Source organism: Sinohyriopsis cumingii, chromosome 9, assembly GCF_028554795.1.
Source record: "Sinohyriopsis cumingii isolate HCF-2022 chromosome 9, ASM2855479v2, whole genome shotgun sequence".
NCBI lineage: Eukaryota > Metazoa > Mollusca > Bivalvia > Unionida > Unionidae > Sinohyriopsis > Sinohyriopsis cumingii.
The window spans coordinates 65,386,773-65,403,129 of record NC_142969.1 but is presented as its reverse complement, the minus strand read 5'-3'; the positions used below and the strand labels follow the sequence as shown (position 1 = coordinate 65,403,129).

The 16,357-nt window shown below is 36.7% G+C and overlaps 1 protein-coding gene across 3 annotated transcripts in view; it reads left to right on the top strand.

The window, feature by feature from the left end:
- Window positions 1-16,357, top strand: part of LOC149791930 (xanthine dehydrogenase/oxidase-like) — a 71,522-nt gene that overhangs the window by 39,069 nt on the left and 16,096 nt on the right. For all 3 annotated transcript variants that reach the window (XM_089970449.1, XM_089970450.1, XM_089970451.1), the window contains 4 exons: window positions 1,747-1,816; window positions 2,705-2,792; window positions 3,894-3,980; window positions 4,459-4,650. In XM_089970449.1, coding sequence (XP_089826575.1) covers window positions 1,747-1,816; window positions 2,705-2,792; window positions 3,894-3,980; window positions 4,459-4,650 — 437 coding nt within the window. The remainder of the gene's footprint in view (window positions 1-1,746; window positions 1,817-2,704; window positions 2,793-3,893; window positions 3,981-4,458; window positions 4,651-16,357) is intronic.

Genomic DNA, 16,357 nt, shown 5'->3' with positions numbered 1-16,357 from the left:
CTAGTATATGCATCACGGTAGAGTGGATAGTTGTTAAAGTAAGGATTTATCGGGCCAATTAGTCAATTTTGACTGTTTAATAAGCCAAACTCTCTCATCCAGTTTTCCAGTGAAGTTAATTATTGGTATTGACATGGCTCAGTTCAAATCAGTTTGAGCTCTTAGCCATCACTTCCTTGAGGTTGATGTCGTAGAAATCAAAAAGTGGTCATGTCATCCGTCCTCACTCCTCCTTAATGAGACTCGGGAGACTGTGAAGCAGGACTCGGTCTGCGTGCTCAAACAGAATATAAAGCGTACATAAAAGTATCTATATGCTAGGAAATGCATCTTTTTCCTGGTCCAGCTGGAGAAAGAAAATACGACCACCCAAGCACTGGCATTATGGCTAAACTGGGTATTATCCTCTTCTTATTTCGATATCTCAACTTATAAAGAAAGCCTCATGAAAAATCAGCGCATGAAATCAGAGCTATATCTGTGAGCCTCGCGTTCAAACGGAATATGGCAATTCGAGACATCCTATTTGCAGTTGGCTGAAAAGCAGTCAACCTTCTGAAACTTATTATGCGTGGTATAGCTTAGCAGAGACGGGAATTGAGTATGGTAGGCTAGGTATCTGCAACCGACACTATTAACAGACCATTTCAAAGTCAGAATAGCCTTATCACGGGCGTCAATGACGGTTTTTCTCTGGATTCGCCCGACGATTTTACATGGTAAGAAAAAATCAGTTACTTCCATTTCTCTTACCCGCGTAATGTCATCACGGATTGGTGAGTGTTAGTTGCGCTTTTTTGATACTAGGAGTGCTGTTTACCCTCATACAGGTAAGGTAAACATTCTTATTCCCTCGAAGGTGACAGTTTTAGAGATAGGATTCTCAGCACCGCATCCCCTTGTTGCCTATTATCCTAAAGGTAATGTATCAAGGAATGTATTCGAAGCAGAGAGCAACTGTGTTTAGCAAATTGTCTCTCTGAGAATACTAACGCGATCGCATTAGTATGAAACCTTCCCACACTTCAAGGCTGCATCCCCGTAAATAATGTCCAAATAGATCTTCAAATTGATCATATCATTCCTCTGTAATGAGTGCAGTGTTCAACTGTATATTAATACATTACACATCAGGTAAATTTACTCATTTTACATGACATTGTGCCAGGAAAATGATTGCGTTCTTTACTCTAGACATGCAGAGCTCTCATGTTTAAATTATTACTAATTGTTTATGCATGGAGAAGCCAAGTTGTCATCAGTAGAAACGTAGTTGCTTGATAACAAAATATTGAATTAACAGATTGTGACTACATAAATGATTGATAATAACCATCAAGAAATTAATTGTACATGATACCTAGACGATATTGGACTTCTCTGTAGTCAAGGCTTGTTTCTATTAGTAGCACAAATGAGATAGTAATGTTCAGAAATATGAATTAAGTGTATTCTGACCTTTTAAAAATTATTTTAAAGTATTATAGTGCTTACAAACTTTGGTTTTTTCTTGTTTATTCTTCGGCCTCTTCAAATGAGTACGTATTTGGTTTCAGGAACTTACATTCCTAATCACAAAATATTAAAAACTAGATTATAAGCTGAGATTTGGATCATTTGTCCCATTTACATATGGAAACAAAATATTTTAAAATAGGTGACATATATGCTAACTGGATTTCTCTTTATTTCTTTATTTCCGATGATAGAATAATCTTGAGACATGTTTTCGTCATTTCTTTTCAGGAGGTGCATTTGGTGGAAAAGTAACAAGTCAGTTTCATGCATCTGGTCCGGCTGTTGTTGCTGCTTACAAGTAATTCTTCATTCTCTTTCTTTCATTTTTTCTGTCTATATTTCTTTCTTTATTTCTTTCCATAATATTAACAATGACTTTCTTGCCATGAAAAGCATACGATAGAAGACATATGACTCGATACAATAAAACTGAGTACGATGTTAAAACTTTTCAGAATGCCAATGTCTAAACACATAGAATATAATTATGCATGTCAATGATGACGTATTAAAGTACAATATCGGAACTGGCAAACAATCTAATAAACATTTCTTATATTTAGCAACTTTGTTGTTTGAAATAAAAGAAGAAGAATTGGTTTATAAGAATTTTTAACGAATGTACCCGTTAATATGAGAAAGTGTACAGAAAGATTATCTAATGTATTGTAAATGTTCAGTTCATTACTTCATTCATACATGCATGTATAAAGTTTCAATCAGGTAGTGAATGTTCTACACTTTTTATTTTGCATTATTTGTCTCAAACGGTCATGCCTTTGTCAATGTAATCCTTTAAAAACACACTGAGGCCTAGAATAGTGTGAAGTATGATATAATCTAAATAAGAAAAGCTAATTACTGTGATATAATCTAAATAAGAGAAGCTAATTACTGTGATATAATCTAAATAAGAAAAGCTAATTACTGTGATATAATCTAAATAAGAGAAGCTAATTACTGTGATATAATCTAAATAAGAAAAGCTAATTACTGTGATATAATCTAAATAAGAAAAGCTTATTACTGTGATATAATCTAAATAAGAGAAGCTAATTACTGTGATATAATCTAAATAAGAGAAGCTAATTACTGTGATATAATCTAAATAAGAGAAGCTAATTACTGTGATATAATCTAAATAAGAAAAGCTAATTACTACTTACATTCAACTTTTCTCTCATAGGATGAGAAGGCCCATTCGATGCATTCTGTCTAGGGAGGACGACATGCTAATCACGGGCAAAAGGCATGCCTATTACGTAAAGTACAAGGTACGAAACAGTGTTCCTTTAATAAAGTGAGCATTCTTAGTTGATCTCATTGTGGCTAAAGCGTTAGTTCCAAATGTTTAGTTAATGTATTACCCATTTGTGAAACAGATCGCTTTTTATTTATAAATAACCAAAGCAAACTATACTTCTAGATTTTATGGCGTGTGCAAATATGAGGTGGGGGGAAGCTAAACTTGCCAGACATTTTCAAAAATCCAACTTTAAAACCACTGAAAGTATAATTTCAGTATACTTTGCTATAAGACAGACCCAAGAAAGTATCATTTCAGGATACTTTGCCATAAGACAGACCACTGAAAGTATCATTTCAGTATACTTTACCATAAGACAGACCCAATAAAGTATCATTTCAGTATACTTTGCCATAAGGCACACCCAAGAAAGTATCATTTCAATATACCTTGCCATAAGCCAGACCCAAGAAAGCCAGATAGGTACTGGAGACAGAAGTTTGCATGCATTCACTATCACTAAATCCTTGAATAAAATATTTTAATCGCATGGCTTTATTTGTATGGGTCCATGTGATTTAGATCCAGGGGCTGTGTTTGTGTGCATATATGGGTTTAGATCCAGATGCGTAACAGGATATAATATGCCCAATGGTAATTTTAACGAGGTTGATTATTGCATACATCACCGCTGAAATGGTGATTGGATAGCAATATCAAGGCAGGTGACTTTTGAATGAAGGCTCAAGGCACACATACACATTAGCATGCATCACACGAAACCAAATGTACAATACTTCTTTCAGAAATCCAGAGTTACCCCCTTAATATTCATTTGCCGTTTATATTTGTACAGAGCAATATCAATATGTCTTGCAGGACATCTCTGACATAAATCGTTCATGAACAAAATACAAATTAGTTCTCCTTTTTCTGCACTTTTTATAGCTTCTTTTATATTCCTTGATATTTGCTATTTTACCTTTGGAGAAAAATACAAATACCCAAGTTCCCAGAATGTATGTGACGTGACTATTACTTTATACGCTTTTCTTAATGTACGTCGTTAGGTAGCAAGACGTACTTCAAAGATTGGAAAATATTTATCTGTAAGATTTACAATTATCAGGTTGGATTCGACAAAAGCGGAAAAATAAATGCAGTGGAAGCTGATCTGTATTCTGATGGAGGACATAGCGTGGATTATTCACCCATGGTACGTTGACTCATCATAATTTTGTCGAAACTAAACAATTCTTTTAATGGAATATGCTATCCGTCTCGTGAAACATGGCAAAACATGTTAGAGGAAAAGCTGTCACACAATGTTATGTCCTCAGTAATCATTATAAATAACGTTACAGTACTCAAATCTTTTTATTGGGAGTGGGGTGTGTGTGTGAGTAGAACATTATGACATTAGAGCAAAATTAAAAGAACACACGATTGATTAAGTATACAAAATAAAATAAAATTTGATAAATGCACAAAGCAAACTATATACAAAATATACCTGTCTATCCTATTATAACACTTTATTGCCTGTTAGTTGGAGATATTACTGCATGAACAAATTTATCCTCAGAAAGATATGATATAAGACGATGGTCGCTGTTATTGTTAGCGAGTTACGTTCATTACTTGTTTCGAATACCAATTGTCTAACAACAGCTTTTTTTTCCATATTGCATCAGGGGCTGGAACACACAATGCTCATGTTTGAATCGACATATAAGATTCCTAATCTGAAACTGAATGGCCGAGTATGTAAGACAAATACCGCTACCGGAACCGCCATGCGTGGCTTTGGAAACATGCAGGCCGCTTTGATGATAGAGGAAATAATCTTCCGTATATCGATTGCTCTGCAAGTCTCTCAGGCAAAGGTATGATTTAATCTTCCGTATATCTATTGCTCTGCAAGTCTCTCAGGCACTGGTATGATTTAATCTTCCGTATGTCCATTGCTCTGCAAGTCTCTCATGCACAGGTAAGATTTAATCTTCCGTATGTCCACTGCTCTGCAAGTCTCTCATGCACAGGTATGATTTAATCTTGCGTATGTCCATTACTCTGCAAGTCTCTCAGGCACAGGTATGGATGCCTGCTTACTTACCTGCTTGGGTGAGTGAGTAAGTGGAGTTCAAAGGCATATAATTTATTGCATATCATCAAACACACATGTGTGTGGAGAAAAGGGAGCACAACAATGTAAGATGACATCATTATATATAGTGGCTTTCTTTTAGGTTCGAAAATGTTGAATAGGACGCTCATTTGCTATAAAGGTAAAATGAGACACTAACAAAGCAATTTTAGACAAAATGCTTGCAATGACACTATGTTATATGGAAGTGAGATTATCTCAAGTTGAATGGCTGAAATATTTTCATGACGTACGAAGATTTGTAGTCACCTTTATCCATTAGTATAAATAATATTAATAATATTATTAATCAAGGCATCATGAACAATGTAGAAAACTTCCCCTTGCGGGTCCGGGGTTGTAGAATAGGCCCGAAGTGCCTCGCTACGTGTCGTAAAAGGCGACTAAGTAGAGGCAACCTGTTTGCCGTGGGTTGCGTCCCGTGTCGGGGGAGGAAAGGATCCTGGTAGTTGAGCAGAGGCTTTCCATGCAATACACTACTTTGGCCTCTACTTCTCTTAGACGGGTGGTCGGGATGGGCCCGGTTCCGACAAATCGGCTGGTCACGCCGAGCCCTAGGAAGTCTTTATTAACTCTCTCACCTTCTTTTTCTTTTTCTTTGTATCTCTCTTGATACCACCGTTGCCCCTATATTCTATTCCTTTAATCTTTCCCTTTACCAAGTCTTAGAAGACTTCCTAGAAGGCGGTGGCTTAACGGGTCAATCGGGGGGTAATTTTACCGACCTTAGAAATTGGCGACTTCAGGGTCAATCAAAGGTAATTTTATCAACTGAGTATGGCATCTGTGCATCCCCGGCACTTGAAAAGTGTCCCCTTGTTGGGCTCCTTGGTGGGTGGGGAGCACGGGTGTTGAATTTTTATTCAAGCCAAGATGGAAAATAAAAAAAATCAAAATAAGCGTACCAAAACGGGAACTGACTCAGATGATGAACCATATAGTGTGGAATCCTTTCCTCGCTTCATGGTCATCAAATCAAAAGATGAAACCAAATCCCTAGCCGCACTATCGCCATTTATAATCGAAAAGACTATGCTTGGATTAGTCGGCAAACCAAAAAGCATTAAAAAGATCAAATCAGGTAGTCTGCTTGTGGAGTGCGAACGCAAAGCACACACTGAGAACATTCAAAAAATTAAAGTATTTCATGGCATCCCAGTAACTTGTTTCGCACACACATCTCTAAATACATCAAAAGGCGTCATTCGTTGCCGTGACTTGGCTGGAGTCAGCGACAAAGGCATCGTAGAGGGGACGAAAAGTGAAGGTGTCACTGCAGTTCGTAGGATTCGTATCAAACGAAACAAAGATCTGCAGGACACCAACACCATTATACTCACCTTCAACAAACCAACGGTACCTAAAGTTGTCAAAGTTGGGTTCCTACAAGTTAAGGTTGAGATATACATACCAAATCTCCTCCGATGGTACAAATGTCAAAAATACGGTCATCATGAAGACCGCTATTCCAGAAATCAAATATGTGGACGATGTGGAGACCATTCTCATCGGGAATCCGAGTGCAAAGCCACTCCGCATTGCGTCAACTGTGGCAAGGAACACCATGCAAATTCAAAAGATTGCGATACATGGAAACAGGAGAAGGAAATCCAAAGGGTCAAATACACATCCAACATTCCATATCCAGAGGCCAGGAAGCTTGTACAAGCTAGAACATCACTCCCCGGCTCATTCTTCTCATCTATAGTGAAGAGCAACCAAAAAGCAACGAAAGACGTCCAAACCCAAACAGACCCACCTGAATCCCCTTCCGTCTCAAACATTCCGCATTACAAACCCCAGAAAAACTCAACATAGACGCACACAACATTCAACAATCCTCCACCACCAAGATCACCAAACAGTAAAAAAAGTCGACAACAAATAGGCAGCAAAAAGGGTCTGATGACCCAATAAAACTGCACAATAGGTTTGGAGACTTCGAGAATATGGATGCAGAAGAATCTGCTCCATGTCCTCAAGGTGGCGCCAGACCTAACAACAAAGAATATACCCCCGTACTTCCTCCAGATAAATAACCAAACAGATTGCCTCCGAGAAAGGTCTAACCTAGTTCCAGAATCTTCACTATAAAGTTGTAATGAAGAACACCATTTTACAATGGAACTGTAGAGGACTTAAAGCCAACTACCATGATATTCTTCTGCTTTTAAACGAACATGATCCTGCAGTACTATGTCTTCAGGAAACATTTTTGAAAAATGCAGATAACATCACACTTAAAAACTACTCCCTGTTTAACAACTACTCTCAAAATGTTGACAGGGCCTCAGGAGGAGTCTCTGTTATTGTGAACAGCAGAGCCCCTCTTAGCGTCATCCCTTTAAACACAAATTTACAAGCCATTGTTGTAAGCGTCACTCTTCATCGAGTGATTACATTTTGCTCTATTTACTTACCACCAAACACTAATCTAGTTCCAAACGAATTAGACACCCTTGTTTAACAACTTCCCGCGCCATTTATTTTACTCGGGGATTTTAATGCCCATAACATTTTATGGGGATCAAATCATATAAGTGACAGAGGTCACAAAGTTGATGACTTTATTTCTAGACACGATCTGTGTCTATATAACACCAAAACACCAACATATTTACACCCAGGCACGGGTATATACACATGCATCGATTTGACAATTTGTTCTCCTTCGCTGCTTTTGGACTATGAATGGAAGGTCGCTGATGACCTTCAGAGCAGCAATCACTTCCCAATCTCCCTTGTAAATCTTAACTCTACAATTGATGAAGTAATTCCACAATGGAATGTAAAGAAGGCCGACTGGGCCAAGTTTGAAACACTCTGTAAAACTAGGCTGAATGAGGATACAGTTTTCAATGTTAACGACCCCATTCAGCATTTTACATCTATTTTAATAGAGATTGCAGACGAATCCGTTCCCAAGTCCTCGCCGTATTGTAAAAGAACCCAATAACCTTGGGTCACTAAGGAATGTAAGGAAGCCATTAAACTACGCCGAGAAGCATTAAAAAAATTTAATAATCATCCGACGCCCGAAAACTTAAATATATATCGCATTGTCCGGGCCAAAGCTCGCCGCACAATCAAAGAAAGTAAAAGAGCATCGTGGAAGAAATATGTTTCTTCTTTAAACTCTCGTTCCTCTGTTAAGAAAGTTTGGGACACTATACGCAAAATAAACGGAAAGAGAAAACAAAACCCTCTCCGACATCTGACACTGAACAATAATAACTTTAGTTCAAAACGTGACATTGCAAATACTCTTGCTGACAGTTTCTCGAAAAATTCATCATCATCTAATTATTCAGAAGCCTTCCGAAAACTTAAAACTCAAAAAGAAAAGTCACGTTTAAAATTCACATCCAACAACTCGGAAAGTTATAATCAATTGTTCTCACTATCAGAGCTTAGGGAGGCTTTAGATAAGGCCCATGATACATCCGCTGAGCCTGAAGAAATACATTACCAGTTTTTTAAACACCTTCCAGAATCATCATTGACATCTCTTTTGAAACTCTTCAATGATTTATGGATTACTGGTAATGTACCAAAAATCTGGAAAGAAGCAACTGTAATACCAGTCCCCAAACCAGGCAAAGATAGCGAAGACCCCAACAGCTATCGACCAATTGCACTCACAAGCTGTGTGTGCAAAACAATGGAACGAATGATCAATTCTCGGCTTGTCTGGTACTTGGAAACTAACAATTTAATATCTCCTTTTCAAAGTGGCTTTCGATATGGCCGTAGCACCAATGATCATCTGGTTAGACTGGAAACATTTATTCGCGATGCATTTATTAAGAAAGAACATTTAGTAGCGGTTTTCTTTGATTTAGAAAAGGCCTATGACACTACATGGAAGTACGGGATACTAAATGACCTGCACGATCTAGGTCTAAAAGGCCGTCTGCCCTATTTCATATCCAACTTTCTCTCCGACAGAGAATTCAAGGTACGAGTGGGCTACCCTCTCAGATCTGCACGAGCAAGAGATGGGTGTGCCCCAGGGCAGTATTTTATCTGTGACTCTTTTTAACATCAAAATTAATAGCATCACCAAGTGTTTGGCTCCTGGTGTGGATTGCTTGTTTTACGTTGATGATTTTCTAATATGTTATCGATCAGAGCACATGCATACAATTGAAAGACAACTACAGCAAAATATCAACAAGATTCAAAATTGGGCTAGTACGAACGGCTTCAAATTCTCAAAATAAAAAACGGTATGCATGCATTTCTGTCAGTTACGACGACACCACGAAGAACCTCACCTCACGCTGGACGGAACACCTATTCCAGTTGTTGAGGAAGCAACATTTTTAGGTATTATCTTTGACAAAAAAACTGACTTTTATTCCACACCTAAAGAACTTGAAAGCTAAATGCTTAAAAACACTTGACCTACTTAAAATAGTAGCGCACACTGACTGGGGTGCTGACAGAAAAGTCATACTCAGTTTATATAGAACGTTTTTACGGTCCAAACTGGACTATGGTTGCGTTGTGTATGGTTCAGCCAGAAAATCATATTTGAAAATGCTTGACCCAATTCATCATCAGGGAGTAAGACTGGCTCTGGGAGCATTTAAAACATCCCCGTGTGAGAGCCTGCTAGCTGAAGCGAACGAACCACCGTTATCGCATCGTAGAGAAATGCTTTCCGCACAGTATGCTCTCAAATTAAAATCAAACCCTCAGAATCCTGCTTTTTCGGCTGTTTTTCAACCCCAATACAAAACCTTATACGAAAACAAACCAAACGCCATACCTTCCTTTGGCATTAGAATATCATCCAACCTTGACAGTTCAAAAATTGATCTTTCTACAATTCAGAAAACGTCCATCTCCGAAACACCACCCTGGGTACTTAAACAACCAAAAGTACTTTTTACGCTACACGATGGAAAAAAACCGGAGACAAACCCCTCCGTCTTCCACAACTGTTATCAAGAACTTCTCACCGAATATAAAAATTACACAAGAATTTATACCGACGGCTCAAAGGATGAGGAAAAGGCTGCTGCAGCCTTTTTTTGTGGAAATCACACAACGCAAGTTCACTTACCAAATGGAACATCAATTTTTACAGCCGAAATGAGAGCAATAGACTTTGTTCTGCAACATATAGAAAAGAAACATATTTTAAACAGTATCATCTTCTCCGACTCTCTATCAGTACTCCAGTCACTACACAATAGAAAACTGGAGAACCCATTATTGAAAAACATACTCGTAAAAAATACCGAGCTGAGTGTCTCCCACAATATAATATACTGTTGGTTACCTAGCCATATTGGTATTAAAGGTAACGAAAAAGCAGATCGCGCTGCTAAAACGGCCCTTACTCAGGAACCATCTGATTTTAAAATATCGTATACTGATTTTAAACCTTGTATCAGAAAGTTCTTTCGTCAGAAGTGGCAGGCATCATGGAATGATGCCGTGAATAACAAACTTCATGCAATCAAGCCAACTCTAGGAGAATGGACTCCTTCCTACAGAACCATGCGTAGGGAGGAGGTAGTCATTGCAAGAATCCGAATTGGTCATACTTACATTATCCACTCCAATCTACTAAAAGGTGAAGACCCACCAGAGTGCATTTCTTGCAATGAACCATTCACTGTCAAGCACTTTATGATAGAGTGTTTTGATCTGCAACCTACGCGCGATCGCTATTACATAGTGCATGACATGAAAGAACTTTTTGATACTATAAACATCACTCGTATTATAGAGTTCCTGAAAGCAGTAAATATTTACTCTAAACTCTAACTTGTATGCTGTCACCTTGTGCAGTTTTATGCAAGATATATACCGTCCCTTTTTAATACCTTTTCATCATTTTTCATTAACATACAACATTTACATCCCCCGTTGATCGGGAAGCTTTATTTTTCACCGTTACCATCTTACCATTTTAATTTTAACTATTTGTGTTTTAATATCGCTGGTCGATATTAGACTTATCATAATTTTTAAAAGATTATACAAATAACATTTTGTTTGGCGCTAAATAGCCTTACAGTGCTGATGCGCCGTTAAAAATAAAATCAATCAATCAATCAATGTAGAAAACTGAGATCAGAGGCAGCTAATGCGCATAATTCGGCGCAGAAGCTATTCAGTGTTATATCTATGGAAAGACGCCTTGATTATTATTTGACTTTCAGACTATTACGGATCATTGCTAGTTATATTGCTTTGATCTTCGAAAGGATTTCAGATTTAAAATAACACCTATAAAAGCTTAGAAGACTCTAGAAGGTATCAATCAAAACTACGAATTATAAAACATGTGTCTGTTTCACAGACCAGGTTCTTGAGAACCGATTGCGCAATAGTAAATGATAAAGAAGCAGTAGAAGAAGGGATTTTTACGCTGACAGGGGAGAGAAAAAATGGCGTAGCGACAAAAGCAACTGTAACAAATATCACACTTGATTCTATTCCAGATGAGTTTAAAGGGCATTTTAATACCGTGCACAAACATAGAAAACGTGATTTTGAAATGTATTGCAACTCAGCAATAAAAAGCATCATAGTACCTATAGAGTGCATCCAAACTAATCCAAAGAATTCAATTGATACAACTGTTTACAGAAACATGAGGCATTTCTTTTATGAGCAACAAATGCTCGCATAAATTATTAAAGTAGCTATACATAGTTTAACACGGATAGCCATTTTATTTGGCTTGATTTGAGAAGTATAAGCTATAACATACTGCATAGTAGTTAACAGGTTAATTACTGTTATATCTAAACAAATAAAATTTGGATACACGATGATAGCAAGACTATGTTTGCACTAAACCTGATAGAACATGAATGCAAGATCTTTTTCGATTATGTTGTTATCATTAGCACAAAGTTTTCATACAACAAGACTTACGACAGAAAGTGTTTTGTTTAAGGATGTGATTTGATAGATCATTAGGGTGAATTGGATAAGTGCTTAGAGCTACTGGTTGATTCTTTATCATCATTAGGATGAATTGGATAAGTGCTTAGAGGTACTGGCTGAAGTTTACTATCGTGTTGATCAGTTGGTTAGTACTGCTGGTTGATTTCTAACAACCTGAAGATGAATTAGATAAGTGCTTTAGAGCTACTGGTTGATTTTTACCAAAGAACCATTATACTGATTACGATCAATCATTGTGGCAACATTGGCGATGTAAAAAAGGGACTAACCATACTAAAATTTAGCTATATACATTCTGAATTATTAACATTTGTGTTTGTACTAAAAGTGCAACTCCGTAATCAAAGATTTCTCAGGATATACACCATATTTCTTTTTCTTTTACTGCAAGTACAAAAGATACATTGAAACTATCTTCACCAAAAAATGACTTCATCACCGATGATATACAAATAGACATGGTGATTAAGCTAAAATATAACAAAAGAAAGAACAGTACAAGAAAAGACACAAACTGTTAATGATACTTGCTTTTCAGTACTTCGTGTCCGTAACGTAGCACCTGTTGTCATACACATACAGTGCTATTTTTGGTTTTATGATATACATCACGTGATTGTACGATCTAAATAAAAAAAGAGCTTTCTTTTTACATTTAGAATGTTAGATTGTTTTTGATAACATAATTTTGGATATCCTATCTTGTCTCTTCGAAATAAGCTTAATACTAATATGGTTTTGACTTTAGCCCAGAAAACTCTGCAACATGAACACAGTTCAATTCATCCTGGAAATGAGCAGGAATTTTATTATTCTTCCCTGATACACCAAGCTCATTGTCCCTTGAATAGTCATTAATGGGATAAAAATATATATTACCTTTCACTGCATTGTAGAAATGTTCTGTCCCAACATAAATGCATACAAAAGGAGTCATTATGAGTATCGTTCTGTTGCATTTATTTTGGAACTTACTATCCTAGAATTCGTACATGAACCATTTGTATAATTGATTTTCTTCTTTTTGCTTCTGACTAATAGTAACTAATCATCAGCAATTGTTCTTCTAACAAATCATAAATCTTTCTGGAACTTTTAAAATGTATGTTAATGCAGATATTCTTTCTCTGCGATATTCAAAGTATTTAACAAAAACGCTGTTATGTATTAAATTTAAAATAATTTATTTGTGTTTTGTTTCAGTCTGGTATTCATTACAATGTTTAACTAGATTATATTTTAATCCATTTAGTTTAATGAGTTGGTAGCCGTTATTCTACGGAGTTGACACTTGCTGTAATTATAAAAGAGTCAGAATACTATCATGAGAAGTAGGCTCCCGGGTTGTTCGAGTTGTTTAGACCGTTCTGCTTTACACATTACAGACTGTACATGGATCTGACGGCAATAAGAATGACATACAGTCAGATCTTGATGAAATACGTATATGTTACCTTATCCTGACGGTAATGTTGAAGGTAATACATTGTCTGTACATTGACCTGACGGCGGTGCAGAAGGCATATAGTCGGAGCTCGGTGAAATGCATAGATTTGGTATTAACCCGAGAAGAATCCAGAAGGTATACAGTCAGAGCTTGATACAATACGAAGACCTCTTTTTGACCTGACGGCAATACAGAAGGCGTATAATCAGAGCTTGAAGAAATGCAAAGACTATACGTTGATCTGACGGCAATAAATTCTGAACTAATCCGATAGAACTTCACCCTCGCTTTACTGCGACAGGGCATAATTAACACGTTAGCGGTATATCTAACGTTACTGAATCTCTTTACCTACGCTACCATATGCTCGATTACAATTGCATAAAATTCACAAATTCTAGCTCACAGCACTCCCTAACTTACAAGGTTATTTAAACATTACAAAATCAGATATAAATATGCGAGTATCATTAACTCACGATAATCAGTATCGTCCTAACGGACAAAGAAAATTATTTCATATAACGCTATGGAATACTACACATATGAAAACTTGAATTGCATGCAATCGTCAATACTATCAATGAACTAGTAACTGTAAAATTAGAGATAAATTGCATAACAACTCGAGCATCAACCGATTTCCATGACATTGAATAAGCGATAGATAATATGGATCCTAGTCATATTAAACACACTTGCATAAAGCAAACAATAAAAAAGAAAGAAAATAATGTTGGAAAATTAAACTTCCGTACCTTATTGCTGTTCTCTTTCAGAAATTGTGCGTCCTAGCACTAAACCCTGTCTTTTCTTACTAGTCAGCCACCTGGTGCCCTTTTCTTGTTTAACGAGGAAAGCCCTATTCTTTTTAGGCGTCCTCAAAGCCACTTTTCTCCTTCAGGATTTCAGACTAAAGAATTTCGACTAAGGTCGTCTTTTTAAATTTCCATTGCTTCTAAAGTGTACGTTTTAATTTACTCTGGCCAATCGTAAGCAGCCGTTCTTAAATTTTTTTGCATGATAATCATTTCTTTCATCGGATCTTAGCTTACGGTGCATATCAGTTTCCCTTTGAAAATGACAATTTGACATGGGTTCCTATGAGGCGATTATGGTTGGCAGCTCAAATTTTACTTTCTCAGGACAGCGTTGCAATACCCTGGTCAAATCTCACTCAGTCATAAATTCTAGCCTATCAAGTGTTAACACGAACATGGGGGTGGATGCATGGGAGAAAAGAAAAAAGGTCAAAGTGACCCTTCACAAAGACTTTTCTGGCTTAAATCTGATAAAATTTTAATGCTCAATGCATTCAACTTTAAGGTTCAATACAATTCAAAATTCGACACTTTACAGAGACTTACCACTAGTTTTCCTGGAGGGATTGGGAAAGAAATATAGCTTTGCTGGGCACGTTTGATTTTTAGTGAAGGCAGATGATGTTCTTCAAGCCATTTGCCATGGGCTCGCTTTTGAAATATATATTTCTTTGAGCACTGCCGATAGTTCTAGAAGTTTAAAAATAACTATTTTCGTGCATTATCTCCATGAAGTTATCGAAATCTTAACACACTTGTTCGTTCTGATAATTGTTCTTGTCTATTGAAAAATGTAACCATTTCGTTTTACCTTTATAGTTATGTCGGTGATCCCTTTTTATCGGTGGCGACCGAATTTTAAAAACTCTTTATTCCAGAGCAATGATACTTTCTATCTTTGTAGACATTAGAACCACCATATTAACATATTACTAGCATGTCGAGATGTATATTCTGTAAGGCTTGATGCAGATATTCACCATGTCACTGTCCAATATTTTATACGTAAGTTATGAATAAATTAAATTCCTTTTCAATTTTTATGATATCTTGCTTTTTTTATAAATGATAAACCTGTGACTATAGCTCCAAATTATAATTGTACACCCTATGTACGTGATCAGTCGGTGTATTAAAGATGCTTTACGTAGGATGATGAAACATCGTCCTTTTTTACATATATTCAAGCGTTTTGTTCTTAATCAAAACAGGCAAGACTTCGTACAAACTATTATTATTATTATTATTATTATTGTCAATCATCACACTATCTTTGTTTTTAATGCCCAGTTTAGAATACCTTCCCTCTCGATTTCAAGCCTTCTCAGCTGTTTGCTTTTATAGTTATAACTTTGTTTCCACATATTGTTATCTTACATAATTTATATCGTTGTTTCCAACTTAAAAATTATATTTTTTATTTAAAATAGGTACCATTTTGCCTTTCGACAAGTACATTTTCTCTTTTTGCCATTCTTGTTTACAACATACTGTGCTCAAACACATGGTTGAATTTACCCCCCAACGGAACCACTAGGTCGAAAGAAAAAGCCGTGAGTTCTTAATTTTGTCAAATTGTAGGCATGGTGAAAATGTTCTGGAAATATTTAGTGTCGCATATCGTGTAATTAAAGTAATGTGAAGTTGTACCTCTGGAACCGATTCGATTTCCTCTCAACTGAGACCAATAAACTAAATCGCTTTACCGATCACTGCCGCATCACGTCTGTCCACGTGGGTTCGATTCTTGAGCTCGGCTAATGAGGGTATATGAGAAAGATTTCCCATAGGTCGGTGATTCGTCTCTGGTGCTTACTCCACCAGTTATACTGGCCTCAGTTTATAGCCCACCGTGAGCTGAACATTGCGTTTAAACCCTCCCAAAAACAACAATAAGATCGAATCTGATTCCCTAATATCCCTTGTTTTACTCTGTGCCATAGTTTCAATACTGGAGAGAACTATTACCATGCATTTCAAATTATTGCATCTGCAGCTGCATTAGAATCTTCGGACTTACTATTGGTTCATCCCAAAGTCTGCAGTAAAATATTTATTTTACAAAAATGTATGCCTTTTGTTCTATCTGCAATTATGATTGTTTAAAAAACAAACAAACAACAAATCATTGTCTTTCTAGTTCTTCGTACCGGAGTAAAACATTCAGCGAATAAATCCTGGCTTAACGGACATAAGCAATTAATGTCATTCGGAAGTGGTTCTAG